This window comes from Epinephelus lanceolatus, chromosome 3 (genome assembly GCF_041903045.1).
Source record: "Epinephelus lanceolatus isolate andai-2023 chromosome 3, ASM4190304v1, whole genome shotgun sequence".
Classification (NCBI taxonomy): domain Eukaryota; kingdom Metazoa; phylum Chordata; class Actinopteri; order Perciformes; family Serranidae; genus Epinephelus; species Epinephelus lanceolatus.
Window position 1 is genome coordinate 30,307,496 of NC_135736.1, and position 20,389 is coordinate 30,327,884.

The 20,389-nt window shown below is 41.4% G+C and overlaps 1 protein-coding gene and 1 long non-coding RNA gene across 2 annotated transcripts in view; one reads left to right on the top strand and one right to left on the bottom strand.

Annotated features, from left to right (window-relative positions):
• LOC144462471 (uncharacterized) overlaps positions 1 to 20,389 on the top strand; it is a 185,346-nt gene that overhangs the window by 100,243 nt on the left and 64,714 nt on the right. The gene's annotated exons all lie outside the window — the stretch shown is intronic.
• The window catches only part of cxxc4 (CXXC finger 4), a 38,951-nt gene continuing 34,473 nt past the window's right edge, over positions 15,912 to 20,389 (bottom strand). Inside the window, exon 3 of the mRNA XM_033623300.2 lies at positions 15,912 to 17,325. Within this exon, the coding sequence (XP_033479191.1) occupies positions 17,281 to 17,325 (45 nt within the window). The 3' untranslated portion in view covers positions 15,912 to 17,280. The remainder of the gene's footprint in view (positions 17,326 to 20,389) is intronic.

A 20,389-nucleotide genomic window follows, 5' to 3' on the forward strand; every position in this document is an offset into this window, starting at 1 on the left:
AAATATATGATACGAACATGGGGACAGTGCAGGTGCTCATACTCCCATGCCTACAAACCAAATAAAATCCACCAAAACCCTTACTGATATGAACAAGAGACACTTTCATTGAATCAAAAAATTATACAAGCATTAATAATTGATGTAATATTTAAAATGGTACTTTGAGATGCCTAATTAATCCCATTCACCCTATTTATTGAAACTGCCATCGCTAAGAAAAAGAGGCTAAGGGGATAAAATGAGAAGTCATTAGACTATTTGACCCAATCTAATTTTGTCTCCTGTTTCTTGTTTGTGTGAGTAAATTATAACGTCCCCTGTGCCTTGTTCTGGTGTGCTGTGCCATCCTTTCCCAATGCGTGTGTTTGTAATGGAGAAAAACAGTAAGTGTGTCTGTGTGGCCATACTGACTGTGACAAGGCGGAGGGACCATGTGATTTTTCTCATCTCTTTTTCTCCATCCACAAAAAACCCCTCACATACCCTCACACACATACACACACACGTACATATGCAAAGATGTGCACACACACTCTCTCTCTCTCTCACTCACACGCACACACACCAAGCCCAATGCTGTGGAACAGCCATCAGTCAAAGTGTGTTGGCGCTGCAGGTCCGGGGGCATTTACATAGATAGATGATGGAGAGATTATGGGGCACAGGGGTTATTAATCATACTGCTGAGAAGGAGAAGAGGGACTCCTTGGTGTCACTCTGCTCTCCAGGGATAGCTCTTTACCCTGGATATGTCTTTTGTGCCATTTCCCATGTTCTATTTGCTGCCTAGCTAAACCACAGTGGTATTATGAGTGCCTTGGCATTCAATATTGCTGAAGGGTAAAAGTACGGTGCAGCTAAGTCCACCTCCAGCCACCAGCTTCAGGGCTAGTATCCAGAATTCCCTGCTGAAATGAAAGAACTTTGCAGTTTTCACTACACCTAGTGCTGGCAGAAAATTAGCAGCAGTTTTAAGCACTTCATCTGGCGCGCTTTTTGTTGTTGTTGTTGTTTTTTACAGTACCTTGAAACTGGAGTGCAGAATATTTGTCTCTGTGCTCTGGTAGTGAGCAATTACATAAACACTGTCAGGACGTATGCCTGCAGGTGAGCTCACTGCATCTCCTCCATCCCGAAGAGCGCCTTCTTCCTGTGAATATATTTTGACTTTGATCCTTCCCCTCAACACCAAATGTCTTTTTTATTTAGAGCATCCACTCCAGAAATTTTTCTTTGAAGTCTCATAGGATTTTCAGGGACTGCCCATTGTTCTGACGGCCCAGTAATCCAAAAGATGTCCCACTGAACCAAAAGCTCAATTGTACAACAGCCTGTTATCGCGAAAACAAACGCCAGTTGTTCCATAGGGCCTTCTCTTTGACAGCTCTTTTCCAAACATTAGCATGTCTAGTTACAATGCAAAATTATGTTGTCGGACCTTCCAACCATGGCGAAGGCATGATGCGCCCTACTCTGCCTCTAACTGGTGAGTACTTGTTGCCTTTGTTGGTTGAGTTGGTTAGGTTTAGGCATGAGAAGTGAGATTGGCTAAGGTTAGGGAAAGAATATTAGGGTAAGCCATTCAGAGGCAGTGTCGGGCATGTCATGCCTTCGTCATAGTAGGAGGGTCCGATGACATCATTCTACAGAATAATTAACCTGGTGTTTTTGTTTGTTTGAGTGTGTAGCAAATTTTCAGTGAAGAGGCCCTTCGAAGCAATGGTCATTTGTTTTCAGTATAATGGGCTGTCATATGAATGGGCTTTCGGTCCAATGGGACATTTTTCAGACTATTGAGGTTCTGCTGGAACAATGGCATGGCCTCTAACTTTCCACCACATTTTCCACCATACTCTTAGCTGCAGCTCTGTCGCTAGGGTCTCTTCCCTACTTGCCTTCTTTAAGCTCTGTCTGGTAACATAAAGTACATCACTTTGTGCAGGAAAGTCACCACAGACGCACGATACCACAACTCTAGTATACTGCAAAATACAGAGAGCTTTCCCTGGCGCCGATTGGCTTTATCAGCATTATGTGACATCGTTCGGCAAGGGCTTGAATGTAACAGACATTCATTTATGTGTAAAGACCCAGACACCAAACTGACATCAAGGAACTAGTGGCGACGAAGGCTGACTGTTGCGTCGCAACACTTTGTCTGTGTCTTGGCCAAAAAGTTGCACTTGAATACCCCACAAAGCCAGCCAGTGGACAACTGGCATGTACTTTCTGCGCCTGTGTGAGAGGAAATAACTCTCCATATCAACAGGCGGTGGTAGTGTGTGTTCGTCATTTAAAAAGGGACACTGGTAAAAAACTGAGAACTACAAAAACTAAGGCGACAGATGTTCACCCATGGGCCAGACATTGAGCGACGGCTAACTCTCAGCTTGATGTGTCAGGGACCCAAATATTTTTCTTTTGTTTTATCCAGTGCCTTTTATTTAAAACTACCATGAGAATCAAAATAAGGAAGATCTATAATGTTAGGGAGGATAAAAGAAGTCCTCACCTGTGCTCTCTGTGTCTGCAGTGGACACAAATTCAGCGCCCAAGATTTGGGTGACTGCTGGTTTCTCCCAGCTCTAATGTGAATCACACCCGTTACCAAACTTGTCAGCCCCGTGGCAGCACTTAAGTACTTCAGATCCTCTCGTTGCATTATTCTTTTCACCCAGTCCCTGCAGTTTTTAATCTGCTCTGTCCCTCTGGAAGGTGTTGGAACTACGGATCTACAGTATTACAGTCTCTCTCTTAATAATGTTTGTTTGTACTGCAGGTGATTCATTTTTATCATTCTTCAGTGTGTTTCCAAAACACATTAACACATTGGAGGATCTTACCACATCTCGTCCAGTTGTTTATTTTCTGATAGTTTTCTAGTTGGATTAGATCTTTTTTTATTATGTAACGAACATAAACTCTGCCCTTAAAGTTTCCACACTGCAACTCCACGCTATAGATAGGGGACTGAGATTACCCACGTTTAAACTCCAACAATAAGCGACACAGTTACATGTGGTAGGTGATTGAATCCATAATTGAAGATCATCCATCTGCTTAGATTTTGAGACTCTACTTACAGTATGTCGATGGCAGAAACTTATCTTTGCCACCACCTTGAAACTGGTCAGGGAATGCTGCTAATATAAATGTACTTAAGACATACAAAGATGTCTGTCATTAAAAAGGGAGGTGTTGATTTTTCTCTCTACCCCAGTCCAGGGAAATGAAAATGTTGTATCTGGGCTATCAGAACTTAGATGAAAATTACAGGATGGTAAATGTATTCAAAAGCTAGGTGACCACTTTGTTACACACTTATCTCATTAGAAATCAGCTCAGAGGTTTCATCTCAAATAGAAAAAAAAATCTTCAGATTTCCACACTTAATTATGGCTCCTACACATTTGGCGAATGACAGAATATGGCTGCTTTAGAATCTGTACTATAAGTAGTACATCCACATTTTGCACATGGACTCGCATGCATACAAATGCAGTTTCTAATCTTAAAGCAATTGTATCTCCTAAGCCTCATACTCACCAACGGTGGTAATGAAGTTGTATTTTTTCATCCCCTTTCCTTTTTTGTATTTCACGCCTTGTTTGGACTACACAATGTCTTGTTTTGTTTGTTCTGTTTGTAATTTTTCTGTCCACTTCTTTTTTTTATCTTGCGATGTTTCCTATGTTACAGTCTCATCATAGCTATATATGTATATTTTAAAATGTATTGTCAGTCAGAGGCGGATTGTATATACAGCACCATGCTTCCTGCATTGGAACTGAATGTTCCCATTAACATAAATCGTCCAGTATGAAGGTATTTGCTTGAGAGACTGCATGTAGCATGTATGGCATTGTTGCATTGTCTATACCTTTTTCCATCTACCTGAAATTAAAGCTGTGCTTTCTGCACTACATACAGAAATACTATTGAAAAACAAGCTAATGTAGCCTTGTACATCACATTAACATAAAGCATGACTGTTTTTGTTGTTCAGATTACTGAAAGCCATTTTGTTTAGGCAGTTTCACACGCAACAACCAAATAACACAGTCAGCTCCTCTCACATCAACTATCTCAATGCCTCTTTTAAAATTTGAGCCCTGCCGCAGTTTAACATTTTATAGCACCCACCATTCTGCATGTTGTATGAATTTTGAATAGTGAGTGGTTGGAATGGGACACTGCGAGACTGGTGGATGTGATAATGGAGTAATCCACAGCGACAGGTGAAGTACTCTGCTCCTCTGGGCTGTTTGCTTTGGTAAATGTAGCCGCCATCCTGTGACCCCAATGGGACCTGACACGTGGACCCTCCCTGTCCTTCCTCCTCACTCCTCCATCTCCGCTTCACAACATTCACCAACATGCTTATGGCGTTAGGACAGTTTGGTGTTGCACTGCGAGTCTTTGGTCACTGATAGCAGCAAAGCTGAGTGATTTTCATTTGTTTGTTTTCACCAGAGGAGGTAAAGAGTTCATTGGATCACTTGGCCAGACTTGGTGGGTGGATGTATAGGTGGGTTAGTGCAGCAGCTGGTAGATGGATTGACTGATGATGAATAGAGAGGTCGGTGTGTGGATGAAAGGACAGGTGGAAAAGTTTACGGTTGAGTGATACCTTGAGAGAAAAGTGAATGAAAGCCTCTTCAGAGATACTGTATGAAGGTAATTCCCTTTTATCTTGATGACACACTTTTCCATCGGTGTCTGTAACCTTCTGTCCATCACCCACATACAACACAGCTGTACTGTGTCAGTCGCTCCATTTAAATGATGAATATAAGATTTATTTAACTTATCTGTTTGGTCAGCAGGGTTGAGGTGAGAGATGAGTAGGCAACAATATATCCGATAGAAAAAGGGAGAGATTATGACTTTACTTACAGTATAACTTTTTATACTAGAATCTGAATTAGAAACATTTATAGATTAAGCCAATTACATTGGCAGAACAAATCTGGGAATGTTATGAGCGATTGCTATGAATCACACAAAGTTTGCACCATATTTTGACCTTTGATTAATGTAAATTTGACATTTTGTCACACTACCAGTTTCTCCATTAACTGATATCTTAAAGTTGTTGAATCCCATTCTCCACATTGGCTGCTAGACAGTGTCGGAGCTCTTAAAGATTGAACCTGTGATGGATTATTGTGAAAAACGTTCTGAATATGTTTAATGTTGTGGAACTCTGAATGATAGTGTGGGACAGTGAAAGGCAGGCGACACCCACTGGACCTGAAGGGATGAGTAAACAGGTTAAAGCCCCATGCCTTGGTTCACACACTGTCTCCTGCAAAATGTGTTTGTGTACTATTCGTTTGCTTTGCCAAATATGCTGAGTGAACTGTAATTCTGTTAGACACTAATGCCATTTCCACTAAGCCAGCTAGTGCAACACTATCCCAGCCACTTGGCTGTGCCTCTTGGTGTTCACTCTCTCAGCTTGCATCTTACATCCTGCTACTGTGCGCTGGACTGTCTCAAGGGCCTCTTTGCACAGCCTGCTCCAGGGGTCATGTCTGCTATGCTAGACCCCTGCCTCTATGGAGGGGTTTCCCATAATGAGAAATCCATTGGAAGGATTTCTTGATGTCAGCCACTTCCCCTATCTGCTGATGGTACATCCCATGGAAAGGCTTGGCTTGTTGGTTGGTCTTCCAAGATTTCCTCGTCCACCTCTTCCTCCTCATCATCCTCTGTCTTCTGCTGCCTGAGGCTCTCACTGAGCAGGTCGTCCCGGTGGGCCATCTTCCTGACGTATACATGGATGCTCCTTGTTTCATCCTGAATCCTTAATCTCACTTATCCTTGACCTCCCTCTTTTTGCTGCTCGTAGAGTCTCAGGGTGCTGGACTTGGGGTGGAATGTGTCATGCATTGTGAGAAGTTTTCTTGTCTTGACATCAGCTGCATCCATCTCCTCCTGCAGCAAGCTCAGTTGGGTCTTATTTCTCCCATTGAGCTAACTTCTTAGCACCTGTCTTACCCTCTGAAGGTATTTGACTGTGGCTGCACTCCTTGCGTCCTCATCATGACTCCCATTGACCTGTGGGATACCCAGGTACTTGTAGCTGTCCTGTATGTCTGCAATCCTGCCTTGGGTAGCTGCACCCCCTCAGTTCTGATCACCTTCCCTCTCTTCACCACCATGTGGCCACACTTATCCAATCCAAATGACATCCCGATGTCCTCCCCCGTAGATCCTGGTGAGGTGGATCAGTGAGTCATTGTCTGGTTCACTCCTGGCATACAGCTTGATGTCATCCATGTACAGCAGGTGGCTGATGGTTGCTCCACTTCTGAATCTGTATCCATAGCCACTCTTGGAAATGATCTGACCGAGGGGATTCAGGCCAATGCAGAACAGCAGCGGGGACAGTGCATCACCTTGGTATATGCTGCACTTGATGGTGACTTGTGCGATGGCCTTGGAGTTGACTTGTAGTGTTATTTTCCGCAGCTGCATTGAGTTTTTGATGAATGTAATCCGTGTACTGCACTGTACTGGGTACTATCAGTATTTAACACTCAGAGAAACTGACATAGCATAAAGAGCGAGTAAGTCTGCACAGGGCAAAACCTGATGAAGTAAATGTAAAAAATGTAAACCTATGGTGGAAGTTTAGCTTGAAAAGAGATTGTATCGGGCGCCCAGTAGCTCAGCGGGCAGAGCAGGCGTCTCATGTACAAAAGAAACTGGAAACGAAAACTGTCGTCCTTGATTGTCCAAAATGGTGCTAGGGGAGTGAGTGTCAACACATTCTCACTCCGACCTTGTTGCATATCAATGTTTGGTCATTGACTTTTTACGTCTAGATACAACGTGCAAGGTACCCTTGGTGTGTTGGTTGTTGACAGTCTGGGACGCCGTGTCAAGTTCTGCCTGTTACATGCATTGTCCGTTTTCAAAATACACTTTTCATAGGAAATTAACCGTTTACATACAGTGTCTGTCAAAATAAATGCACTATGTCGGTTCAACAACACAAATTGAAATTTTTTGTTTAGGCACGGGTGAAAGTTGTTTGTTGCATCCCAACCACCACTCCTCCAGCCCGCCCGACTCTGACTTACGCTGCCTTAACTTTAGTTCTTGTCCCACCACGTTTCCCCCAGTGCTGCCGAGTGCCATTAAAACATAATGGCGACTGGCCGCGTATCAGGCCGATGTTTAAAGATGTCTTTTTTGTTGGTGTTTGATGCAGCAAGTCACTGCCCAAGCACAGGATTTTAACGACTTCAGAGTGAGACTGGGTTGAGTGTATCATAGTGTGATGCGTAGGGCTACTGACCAAGCGTTGGTATTTGATGAATTGGAGTGAAAACGTGTTAATAAATTTTTTTGTTTGTATTGAGAAAAAAACTTAAAGCTACTAAAACACTAAAAGATGTGACTTTTGGCTTGTGCTTCAAACAGACAGTGTGCCCTGTCTCAAATTTGCATTGACTTAAGTGATATTTAACCAAGATGACAATTTAACTTACTTTAACTATGCGCTTTAAGTTGCCTAAATATACATGACTGCACAGATACTGTGAGGAATGAGATGAAATACCATAAAAATGAATGATCTGCAGATATGTTCACTCTAAAAATCTTGCTTTTAAACTAAGTAGTTTAAAGATACATAAGATATGGATAACCTTTCCTTATTATTTTGATAAAAATAACCAATAAGGTTTTCACCTGTGGTAATTGGCTGAATATAAGCATAATTTTTTAAAGACAAGTTGACAAAAAAAATGATTTTCTGTTATTTAAAACCTGTTTAGGCTGTTGCATGGGCACCACCCTGGAATCCAGCCCCGCTGACTTTGATTACCTAATTCCTCAGAGATCACTCTGAGACTCCCACTGCCAGGGGCGTTGACATGATGTGGAGAAATGTTGCCAGCCATCATGAAACCCACCACCCCAATCAATCAATCAGCACGCTTACACCTCTCTGTATGTGTTTGAATGTGCTGGTGTGTGTGTGTGTGTTTGAGCGTGGAGTTTACCCATTTGCTCTCTCGGGTCGCCATGTGTAAAGGAGAGGCAGGGAGACCCTAAATGCACTGTCTTCCTCATTCATCAATTACTACACCCAGGAAGGTTGTGCCTGTCAGGATGAGCAGATGGTGTGCGTGTGTGTGTGTGTGTGTGTGTGTGTGTGAGTGTGTGTGTGAAAAAGAGAGAGAGGGAGAGAGTGGGTGAAAGTGTCTCTACAAATGTGAGAGACAGAGAGAGGTGATGACAGAGATAGAAATGTATGGGATAGAGATGTACAGGTGTGTGAAGGAGATATGTACAGGTGTGTTACACGGGGAGAAGTGGGGGAAAAAGCTGGCGTGCTCGGCCGTCTCACTGCGCTCAGTGATGGCTGCAGGATAACTAATCAATCTACACCTGCTTCGGAGGGGGAAAGAGGAACAGTCAGACAAGATTAGCGGAGAAGGATCATGTCAGCCAGGCGCCTTGCTGGCTTCTCTGCAGACCCTGTTAGTCTGTGTCCTCCCTCCGTACTGCACGTCCCCGCAGACTGAAAAGTTTGACTTTATTTGATTGAATTTCTTCAGAAGAAAGACCCAGAAATGTCTGCTTTTATTATTATTGCCTATGGGGAATTTCTTCATCTCAAAAAATCTGGACATTGGTCATGATTGTAGAAACCAGCACTTACTCACTACATATATTCTAAATTACTTAAATTCCCCGAGGCTCCAACAAAAGCAGTGAACTGAAGTGGAAGCTCTAAACATTTTCTAAACAAATGGACAGCTAATGTAGCTTGTTGAATGGCCTTATCGAGGTATATTTAAAAGAAAAAAACAAAACAAAAAAACAATACACTGACTTACTACAGGTTTTTTTTTTTTTTTTACACTTTAGGATAAAATTTCAGAGATGAGCTCAGACAAAACAGCCCTAGAATCCGATTTTCTTCCCCCAAACTTTTAGAACTTTGTAAATCTACTTTCCACCCAAATGTCGCTTGTGCAAATCTTGCCGCTTCCTTCAGTGGGGAGATGTTTTTCTTCTCCCTCCTGCTCTTAACTGTGTACCAGCGGTTCTAGGGGCTGTCATATTGCATCAGCGCTCTGCTGATTACTTCCACCTTGTCTCCCTCGTCAGGAAATGATTCTGACACGCACTCACACCCTGCTTTCTCTGCATCAATATGCGTGCGATGGAAAAACTGCAGACAGTAAATAAATAATGAAAGACAAGGTAGGGAGGAGGGGAGGGAGGCGCTACGTGTCGTTCTCTCTTGGTCTCATTCTCTGTCCTCTGTGTGTGCGACTGACTCAGTGTGGGGAAAGTGTTATGTGCGTTGTGTAAGGGGATGTAAGTATGTGCAAATATGCAGTTGGAGATGGAAAAGAGACATTTGGATTTATTACACAAACGTTTTAATTTATTAAAGGGGTTGATAAAATGTTTTTAACACGGTCTAACCTTGACATTAGAACGCAAGATGCATATATTTTCTTTTAATTAAAATGACAGCTTAATTAGAGGACATTGTACCTGTTATTCAGCATCCCTTCAGTGTTGCTTTATTTTGTCGACAGTACGTATCCTGTCTGAGTGCCTCCTCGCAGGAAGGTGTGTGGATTTTTCCACTGCTCGGTGCCAAGAAGTATGCCAGTAGAGTGAGGGAGCATTCTCAGTCAAAATCCCTAAAGGGATTATCACAGAGACTCTGCATTTCTGCGGAGGACACAGAGAGGGTAAGCACATCTGATTGGCCCACTAACCCCTGGCACCCAGTGGCATGACTGGCATCACAGGGACCTGTATTCATTTTGGAGTTTATTTGAGTGACAGCTGGTGTTCAGCCACTCTTAGGTTTGTAGACAGGATCCTGGAAGGGTCAAGGGAAGGGCAGATATTTGTTTTTTACCTGCTAGAATTTAGAAACCGTTCAGCTCTTGTGAGAATACAACATATTTGGTGTGCCAACAGGACAGGTTTCCGACCACAGTCCAGTGGCACATTCGTGGTAATGACGTAATGGCATGTAATTAATGATTTGTTTTTCCGAATCACATTTCAGCTTCCTGCTCTCTGGGTGATCAAGTGATTTCATCTCCAGAAACGCTGCACTTTTTGGCTTGCTACACTATTTCACGTTGCCGACTTTATCGTCAGCAAACTTCGTGTGTGTGTGCACATTTGTGTGTGTGTGTGTGTGAATACAGCTGGGTTCAAATTGAGTTCACAGCTAAAAATTCTTATTTCAGCATTTTTGAAAACTGGTACGATTTTATTTGTCAAATGATATTTCTCAAACAGGATTACATCACTCCTCTCTAGTAGGGTCATCAAGAGGTTTTGTTGATATTTGCCGGAAGAATTTAGGAATCCATATTGCAGCTCACTGTTAAAGCATCCCTCAGAGCGGCACCGACACTTCCACTGGCAATAAAAAAACAAAAATGAATGAATCAAGTACAGGACTGAAGCCTAGAGTATCTCACACTCTGCAGTGTGAAAGGTGCTTAGTGCACACGTAGGTGCTTTTAGCTCATTAGTTTGCTTCTCTTGCACAGTGGGGGCAGTAGGTCAGCCCATAGGCTCTTGAAGTTGAACTGAAGGGTTGCCGGTTCATGTCCCCGTATGGTGCGTGGACTGGTAGCTGGGGAGGTGCCAGTTTACCTCCTGGGCATTGAGCAAGGCAATAACCCCACAACCGCTTGGGGTGAATCACTCTGACATCGCTCCATTTGATGCATGTATAGTTCCCGTTTGTGCATGTGTGTGTATTTCGGGCCTGTGTGTGAAAAAAGTTCCACTCTGGGATTAATAAAGCATATCTTCTTTTTCTTCTTCAGTGTTTTATCAGCAGTGTTGGGCTCATTCCTCTAAAAATGGAATTGTAGCTGAATTACCCAATTACTTGTTACTCTTTTTAAAAGTAATATTGTTATTTTACTGCCAACAGTAATTCATTACACTACTTATATTACTTTCCGGTTACACCCCCACAAAATCAGTAATTCCGTCCTTTCCCCCTCAGACTTCACATCTACGCCTCAATGTTAATGTCAGAGTAATCGCCACTAAGTGTAGCTAAGGCTACAACATTTTATCCACCACATATTCAGCCACAAGCTTCATTACATCTTTGTTGCTTGTAGCCTGCAGTTGTCCATGATTAAAATCCCGTTTTGGTTGTTTAATCAGTGCAGGGCAACAGCCATTTGCCACGGCTGTGGAGGGCTCAACTTTGGTGGGGTGTATTTCCTGGAGCTTCATGTTGTTGTGCTGCCATAGTAGGTGTTTCAGACCGCAGGTTTGAGAACAAATGTGTTTTTCTTACTGGAAGCAGTTTTAGAACCGCTACCTGCAGCAATAATGTTCTTGTCATCTTTTTTCACTCGACACAAAACACGTAATGGGAATATTTAATGTAAGCGTTTCCATCTTCCAAACTAGCTTGCTACTGTGTGACGTGCGTACCTGACAACTTCAAAAATGAATCTGCTGATGTGATTTTGTATTTCAAGTTAGTATCTGAACAAAAACAAAAGTAACATATCGAAATTATTTGGTTTTGGGGTAACCGTAATATTATTACTGAAATATTATTACTTTTTGGTTACACAACTCATTACTGGAATTATTACCACTGCTAATAATGCGTTACTGCCCGATACTGTTAATAAGCCCAATGTGAGGTTGTTGAGTCTGTCTAGCATAAAACTGTAGCAAGTTTTCTTAACTAGTACTGCAACCAAGGAGTCGTAAGGAAACATCTAACAAGCTAAGGAACAGGATTAAAATGGAGCTACAGTATGAATATTTGACCCTAAGGGTACGATAATATCATATATCTGGTGGATATGGATATATAAATTGTTAACTTAGTCAGAACATTGTCTTTATTAAATTTGTTTTGGAGTCTTTATGCCACTAGAAATAAAAAATAATTGAATCTCTTTTAGTGTTAGCATGTCAAAAAAACAACACTTTTTAAGAATTGACACAAACAGGGAAAGGTTAGTATAGGTTTACACATTCTTGTCAAAGCACAGCTCTGGTTTATTACAACCCGGATCTTATTTTTTATAGTTTTGGCTATTAGTGCAATAAACAATTCAGCAAATAAGCGATTATTTGCTGAGATCTGAGAATGTAGAGGAAAATGAAAGCGAGAAAAGACAAGAAACACAGCAGCAAAATGATTTGATGGGTTTCAACCATTAGCCTCAAGGGTGAGCATTAAAGTAGATCGTTAAAGTGTCTGATGTAGACATCCATTCTTCATCCAGTCTACAGGGTTTCTTCCTGGTTGAACTTTGTCTTACTGTTTTTACTGAAGTCATTCATGCAACCCCATCGCCAGAATAAATGTTGGCATTGAACATGTCTGCAAACCATGGCTGTTAAACTTGTAAGTTTCATAGGTAGCAGATTTCTATACGTTTGAATTTTACGATGTGACAACACTGTGATTAACATGTGGAAAGGTTTAGCACACAAATTACTTGCGGTGAGAACAACATCATGTTTTGTCTCAAAATACCTGGTTTTGTTGCCACTAACACATAAATGTCCCGACGTGTTGTTAAAAATAAAAGCTGTTTTTGTTGGTCTCGAACAGTGGACTGCTCTGCAGCTGTCCTGTCCAGGTGTTACTCCTGATGAGAAACTCATCTTATATACATGTAATCTGAAATACATCACTTTAGAAATGCTCAGGTGATACGTATGAAACTTTTAAATGGAACATGTCAGTAGTTTGCAGAAACAAGATTTTACTCCGATGACTGGGCTGTGTTCACACCACAGTTTTCCTGTGAAGTGAAGTATTATTTGGAGCTAATTGTCCCCCACGTCAGACTGCTGTCAATGTGTCCACCCTCCATGATTCTTGCAGTTAACCTGGTGGATAAAATATTATTTTAACAGATTATTATGACAGCCAGTGAGACAACAATAAGTGACTACGTTGGATCCTTTTAGAAACAGTAGATGAATAAAACCCTGACAATTTTGTCTTCTCTCCTTTAAGACGTCTGGTTCCTTTAATAGTGATGGCAGGTCAAAGTTGTAGACCTTATGTACCTTGCATGCTTTTCAAGAGTGAGGAACTGATGGTGTTTTTGTTGTTGCTGTGATAGAAACAACACCTTTAACAGTTACATATGATTGTTTGAGGTCTGTATCCCGCTGCTGTAACATGTCTGTTAGTCGCCAGGAAAAACTGAAAGCTGTCTCGCTGTGGAGCATCAACAATTTGACATTTAAAGCATATTTTCATCAACAATGGAAAATGATACCTCAGCTTTATATGATTTAGGACCTAGCCTAAAACACTTCTTTTGTTTCCAATATAAATGTTTTCAAAGGAATTATTTGACATTTTGGAATATATGCATACTGAATTTCTGTCCGAGAGTTAGACATAGATAGCTCGCTTATGTCTGTGTGGAAAACATCAGGTACCAGCTTAGTTTTTATATTTTTACAGATTAAACAAACGAGATACAACTTGTTAAGTGGTCATCTTTAGAGGGGTTTATAGGGTTATTCTTGAATTTTGGAGCGAGCCTGGCTTCCTGTTTTCTCATCCTTGCCGAGCAATGCTAAGCTAATTGCTGCCTTAAGGCCTTTGCACACTGAGTATGTCGTTTGTGGATGTGTTTTTTTAATCCATCATCCGTTATGCAGAAAAAACTTGCACACACACTTGCACTTGATTCCGATGCATTTTATTGTTGTATTTGTTGTGAAAATTCGCAAAACATTACAAATTCAGAAGACAAATTTCCTCCTTTGCCTCTCCACTGGAGTTACCTATCTGGCTGTCATCACTCCCATCCTGTCTTTCATTTGGCACTGCAGCTGCGTAAAAGGGCGGAGCTGTCCTCCCTCTCCTCCACATTCCATGTGCGGCCCACATCCTTCTCCTCGTCATCATCATCCACCTGATTATCACTATCTGACCTGTTGAAAGTAGCTATCTGAGCTATGAAAGGATACTGTGCGCCCTGTTCCTCTGTCTTGTCACAGCTGTGTCCCGCCATTACAATTTTTTCAATGATTTTTGGTCAAACGTCTTTATAGGCTTCTGACTGATGTGAAAAACGCAGAAAATCAAACCTGTTCTGAAACTTCTAATGACGGACGAAAGTTTGTGACTGGGTGTGCAAACATGATTGACATAACGTGATGTCATATATATTTTTAGACGTGCGACAATTTCAGACCAAATAAAAAATGACATCAGTGTGCAAAGGCTTCTAGAGTGGGGCAGGAGTGAGTCCTAAAACCCGGAAATGAGTTAGCATTTTAACACTCCCGGTTACATCGTCTCAAAGTCAGTGTTTTTTTTTTTTAATACCTTTGTGGTTAGAGGCCTGAATATGGTCTGTGGTTAACACAAGCTTAAGAGACTTTCATGTTTTGTTCCAACACCTAAAATACACTAATAATTACCCTACTCAAGAATTTTAAAGCTTTTACGTATCTTAAGAAAGGCAGTTGCTAACAAGTGGCTAAAAGAGACGACAGAATGTCATCACGCTGAACCGTGAACACAGTTATTATTTTTTTGGGTGATTGTGTTTACGCTTCAAGAATCATAAAAGTGGTGTTTATTTGTGAAGATTATGCCAAATAAAACATGTAAGAATCATAAACTGTTGTTTGCTACAGAGCTTATTTTCTGCAAAAATCTAAAATCCAATGGGAAAATCTTATTCACTTTTTGACGATGGAACCAGTACAGGGCGATGTTAACTTTCCTGGTCTACAAGTAATCATCTGCCCTTTGACCACCACTCTAGCTCCATACTTCATGCACAGAGCTTCTTTTTCTTCTGTTCTTCTATGTAACTCTTGACAAGAAAGCAAATAAGCACATTTCCCCCAAAATTCTAGTGAGTTAGTGTTAATGTTGGTTAATGCTAGTTAGTTCTTCGAGTAATATACAGCTTAAAAATTTGTTTTTGAGAAATAAGGACCATGTGATGTTTGTAATCTCCTAAGTCTTAGAAGTCAATTTGCGTGTCAGTCATTGTCTAAAACACGTTGGCTTGAACCTTTGGATCCATAAGGACTGAGGACTCGTAATATATTCCCACCACCACCCTGCTAACTCGCGAGTATAGTCCTGCTATGTTCTCAGCCTCTGTCTCTGCCTGTCTGAAGCAGGAAACTGAACATTACCACTGGGGCCTGAGGACTTTAAATCCCAGTTCCAGAGCACAGAGTGGGAGGTGGGGGGGATTAGAGAGAGCTGTCTCTGATGTTATTTAATCTCACCGGCCAGGGAGTGAGCGAGCCACAGCGTACCCCTGATGCACGTTATCAACCTCTGATGACCAGCGAGGGGGGATTGGGCGCCTCAGACGCCACATTGCCACCAAACACGGAGCACTTCAAGTCGTCTTCCTTGCCGGCCCTAACCAGTCAGCAGCTCAATTTGGGTGATGGCAAGCGTGCTCAGTCAGGGGAGAAGTCGGTCCCGGATGATTTCCTCCTTCTCTGCTCGTTCTCCTCAGCATTGACGGCCCTCCCCACCTCAGCTACCGCCCCAAATGTGCCTCTGTCCTCTTTCTCCCTCCCACCCCATCTTCCCATAACTACTCCCACAACCTACCCCTGAAACCCAAAGACCCAGCAATCGCTCAGACGCTCAAGCTATCTCAGGAGCCTGTCTCGCTTCATCCCCCCACCCCACCCCACCCGCTTCCCCTCATCGTCCCCCCACCCTCCTGTTCTCCCCCCCCAAGAGCATTCCAGCATGACAAACCACATGGGATTTCACTAGTCCTTTAAAGTCTGCTGCCTCTGGGAACCACTCTTCTCCGTGCAACATTTTAGTATTCAAGGGACTACGTGACTGGGGAGGCAACCAATGCTGTTACATTCCTCCCGTCTCCTCCTGGTTGTTATTTCTGTTGATGCTTTGTGGGAGGAAAAAATAAAAAGGAAATGCTTCTTTAATCAGGTGATCATAATTGATCACTGATTTTCCTTTTTTATATTTTTTAATTGGTGGATTTATTTTCCCTATCTTCGGTGATTCCGCCACATCAAACATTTACTGTCAAGATGTCTTTTACTGAAGTCATTTTTTTTTTATTTTAACACATAAAAGCATCACAACAACAATATACAAATTCTTAGTCATCTTTAAAACCAAAACACATTTACACATGCAACAATAGGGTTTAAGACAATGAGTAACTTATTGAATAATTTTGTTTTTGGAATGTGTTATCGTTACTTTGCAGGAGAAAGGACCATCATTTAGTCTGCGGGAGAAAAGTCCCGACTATCCTTCGGCTCCAGAACAACATCTGATATGTCAAATATGTATAGCATACTGTAATTAATTCTAAATTTGAATGTTTTCAACATAACATACAGTTCCTTTACTGGCATTACTCTCTACCTTTTAGACAGTTACAACCTTTAGTGAGAGGAAAAAGAAAATCATGTTTGATGACCCACTTGGTTTTGTTAAAAACATGGACTTAGAGATCATCCTTGAGAATATGATCTCCAGACAGCAGTGTGACTCACTAACGTCTGATGCTGTCACAATCAGATGATGCCCAATTGGATTTTTAAAGAAGTGCAACTCACCACACAAGACAATGTGCCCTGTTCCGCAGTGAGTCCACTCAAATGAGGAAACACGTCAACGAGTTCGTCACAGAAGCACCGCTGCCGTCCTTCACGTCATTGTTCTCAACACATCACACCGCCAGCGACGGTCTTAACAATAGCGTGGCATTTAAGAAAGTATGGTTTCCGGATGAAATAAAAGACAGAACTAGAAGATGATTCAGTTTGATAAAGTAATTCAAAGAGTCAAAAGAAAAGAAAGCTTGAAGAATAATCAACAGAATAGATTATTGCTCCAGAGTAAAGTGTGTTGTGTTTGTTATATCATCAATCCTTGTGGCCTCTTCAGTTTGACGGAATCAGTATGATTGTATGATTGTCTGTTTGAGTCCTTTACATAGGATTGGCTGTAAACCTACAGCCACAACACTGAAAACACATTCATAGACACCAAAAATATACATTATGATACTGTCAAAAGGTACAATAATTACACAGAAAAGGAAATTACAGATTTAAAACAACACCATTATGTTTTCATTTATCTTTTTGTCTGTCCACTTTTCTTCTCTCGTCCTCCCCAAGTGTGTTGGGCGCGTTGGGCTCTTTGAACCCATCAAGTGCTCCTGGCAGAGAGTCAAGAGTCCCACCTGCCCTCCTGCGGCTGGATGGGGGCAGCCATGGCTCGCCTCTCTAAAAGAACCACCGAAAAGCTTCGCCGTTGTTGACCGGCGTCCTCTGTGGGCGACAAAATGTGAAGGACAGGTTTTAATTTGCAGGTTTCAAGGTCATGTCATTGTCACGTCTCTGCAATTTACAAAACAAAGCATGCACACATTCAGAAATTGCAGACAGATTTGGAAGCCAATAATCAATAATATCAGAACCAGAGCTGGATGACAGCAGTGTGAAATAGCACGGACATTAAGTAAAGTAAAAACCCAGAAGGGCACTTAAAGCGGCTATAAAGCACAACCACCAAACCAAGTATTTCATCAAAGAGCCAGCCAAGGTGATTACATCCACGTCCCACCCACACCCAAATAATCATTATGCTGGATGAAATATTCAATACAAATTCCCAAGAAGCAACAATGAGGCATTTAATTACTGCGAGCTTTAGCCGCAGTGAGGGGGAACAGTGCATCATTTCAATTTGAGCCCGCGCCAACAGCCGCCCCTCCTCCTCCTCCCCAAAACCTCTATGCCAGAGTGACAGCCTCTCCTTTCCCAAACTCATTTGGAAGTCAAAGACATAAAATACTGAAGTCTCCCACCAATCCCCATGACCAATTAGCACATTTTTTGATTATTTTTTTCTGCTGTTGACAGGGGGGAAATAGTGCATAATCACAACTAAAATCACTTTAGTCTGAGTGGAAGGCAATTTGACATTTTAATACCAAGTGTCATCTGTGGCTCCTTAAAGGCATGCTGATGAGAGCTTTAGCACCAGACAGCCTCCTACACTCAGGCTTATACGGTTTATGGACCACGTGTAAATATTATTTACAGTGTACAGCAGGACCGGACAATAATTTAATAATATGTGATCATATCATGTTCCCAGCAGTTGTAATTCAACAGTAAATACAATGAGTTATTAGATTTTTTGTTTTACACGTGTAGACATCTGTCTAATGTGATGCATAACAGCAGGGCTAAAACAACAAATCAATCAATCAATCAGTTGATCAGCTGCAAATTTATGAGCAACAATTTTGATGATTGATAAACTGCTGAAGTCAACCCAGAGTCGTCAAATAGCACCACTTGGACATTGATTTCCGTGTCAGACACAGATGAAAATCAGGCAGAATTTTGTGAAGGTATGTTACGCCATTAGGCAGCGTCAGTTTGAAGCACCACTGGACAACAGTGTAATTTAAGGACCTGGAAAGTTCCTCTAGGGTGGGCGGGAGGGGTGGTGGATCGTTTTAACAATGGTGGACTTTCACCCAGGAGGCAGGTGTTTGCTTCCTGAATGAACGTAGACCCAAACCACAATTTTTTTTCTCAACCAAACCCCATGCTTTTGTTGCCTAAACCTAACCACGTGTTCCTTGCACAATGAAATAAACGTAAATATGCGGCGTTTTACCAACATTGTAAGTTTGTTTTGAAAAAGACTATCACCTAACGAGCAGAAACTGAACACTTCCTTTGAAAATGGTAGTGTATTTTGAAAAGACACAATGCATGTAACAAGCAGAAATTGACACAGTGTCTCAGAACACCAACAACAGACGCATCCAGGACACCTAGCGCGTAAGTGGGTGTGAAAGTCCACAAACCAAGCGGCAATATGTGACGAGTTGGGAGTAAGAATGTGTTGCTCAAGTCATTTCTCAAACAAATGCCACAAATTAGTTTCTCACAGCCTCTCAAACATGAAGACTTCCTGCATTTTGGGGTCTAACGCTGCGTTCACATGGAATCACGACACAGTAATCAGCAAACTGGATATCATTTAAGTGGAAGAGAGCAGGGAGATAAAATGAGGTGAGTCTGGCAGAGAACACCAGCAGCAGTGATGATAAAATATTTGACTTTTTGCCATCCTGTGCGACAGAATTTACAACCGTATGTTAAGTAGCATCACACAAGGCGAAAACACGGGCGATCTGGACAATGAATGGAAATTACTAGAAAAATGACAAAGTAGTGAATACAAAATTATTTTATTTATTATATTTTATTCCATTCTTTGTAAACAACACAGCATCACCATCGCAACATATCACCATGTGTGTTTTGCTTTACTGCCCTGCCATTCCGTCAGACTGTTTGTTTTTCATGCACTGTCCAGAAAGTAATGTCCGTCTGCTGTCTGCCTGATTCCATGTGAACGCAGCATCATACAGGAAACTAAACATCAACAAAAGCATTTTGAGGCTCTGCGAACATGGGAGGGCATATTTGTTTATTGCTCTTTAGCGCAAGCAAGTTACAGCCTCAGATAACAGCGGAACACAGTCGATTTAAATGTGCATCAGATATTTTCATCAATTTTACGCATATTTGCCACATGCAATTGTAATATACTGATATTAGAAAAAATATTGTCATGATCATTCCATCCACCTCACTCAAGTGTCATGTATGACTGTACAGTGTATGTCCAGCATTAGCTATGACACTTTTTCACTCCTATGTAGCCACATTTAGCATGTCACCCAGTATTTATACAGTTACAGTGAAATTACCTTGTTTTCTTTTTTGTTTAAATTTTGATTTGGAAAGTCGCAATATCACGGTATTGACGATAATTGTGATGTTTCAAAAATGAAATACTGATATAGTGTTAACCAGACACATATGATAATACTTTGTAAATAATCCAGGACCTCTTAAATAATTTCAGTTTCTTTCCATTGTTGCTTTTTCTCCCTCTCAACCTGCCCACCATGTATTCTTAGTGTGATATTTTTAGTGTAAGAAGTGTAAAGTTGAATTTGACTGTTATTATTATTTCAAAATGTACATAGATATCATGATAATGTCATTATTGTGAATTCTTTTGGCCGCGATAATCATGTAGTCTGTAGTAATCTGATAATGTGCCGGCCGTAGTTGGAACTTTTATAAAATGTAGACAATTGTATAACAACACTATTCACAAAGAGCTCTTCAGTTGTTTCAGATTTTCTATATAAACAAAAGTGAAATATTGGATGAATATATGACCAAAGGTCTGTGGAGATCATTTTAATTTAACAAATGTGAATTTGGCCAATGACACCATCAGGAGCACCAGCCAGTGATTCAGGCTTTACATAACAGACCTCTGAAATAATGGCTT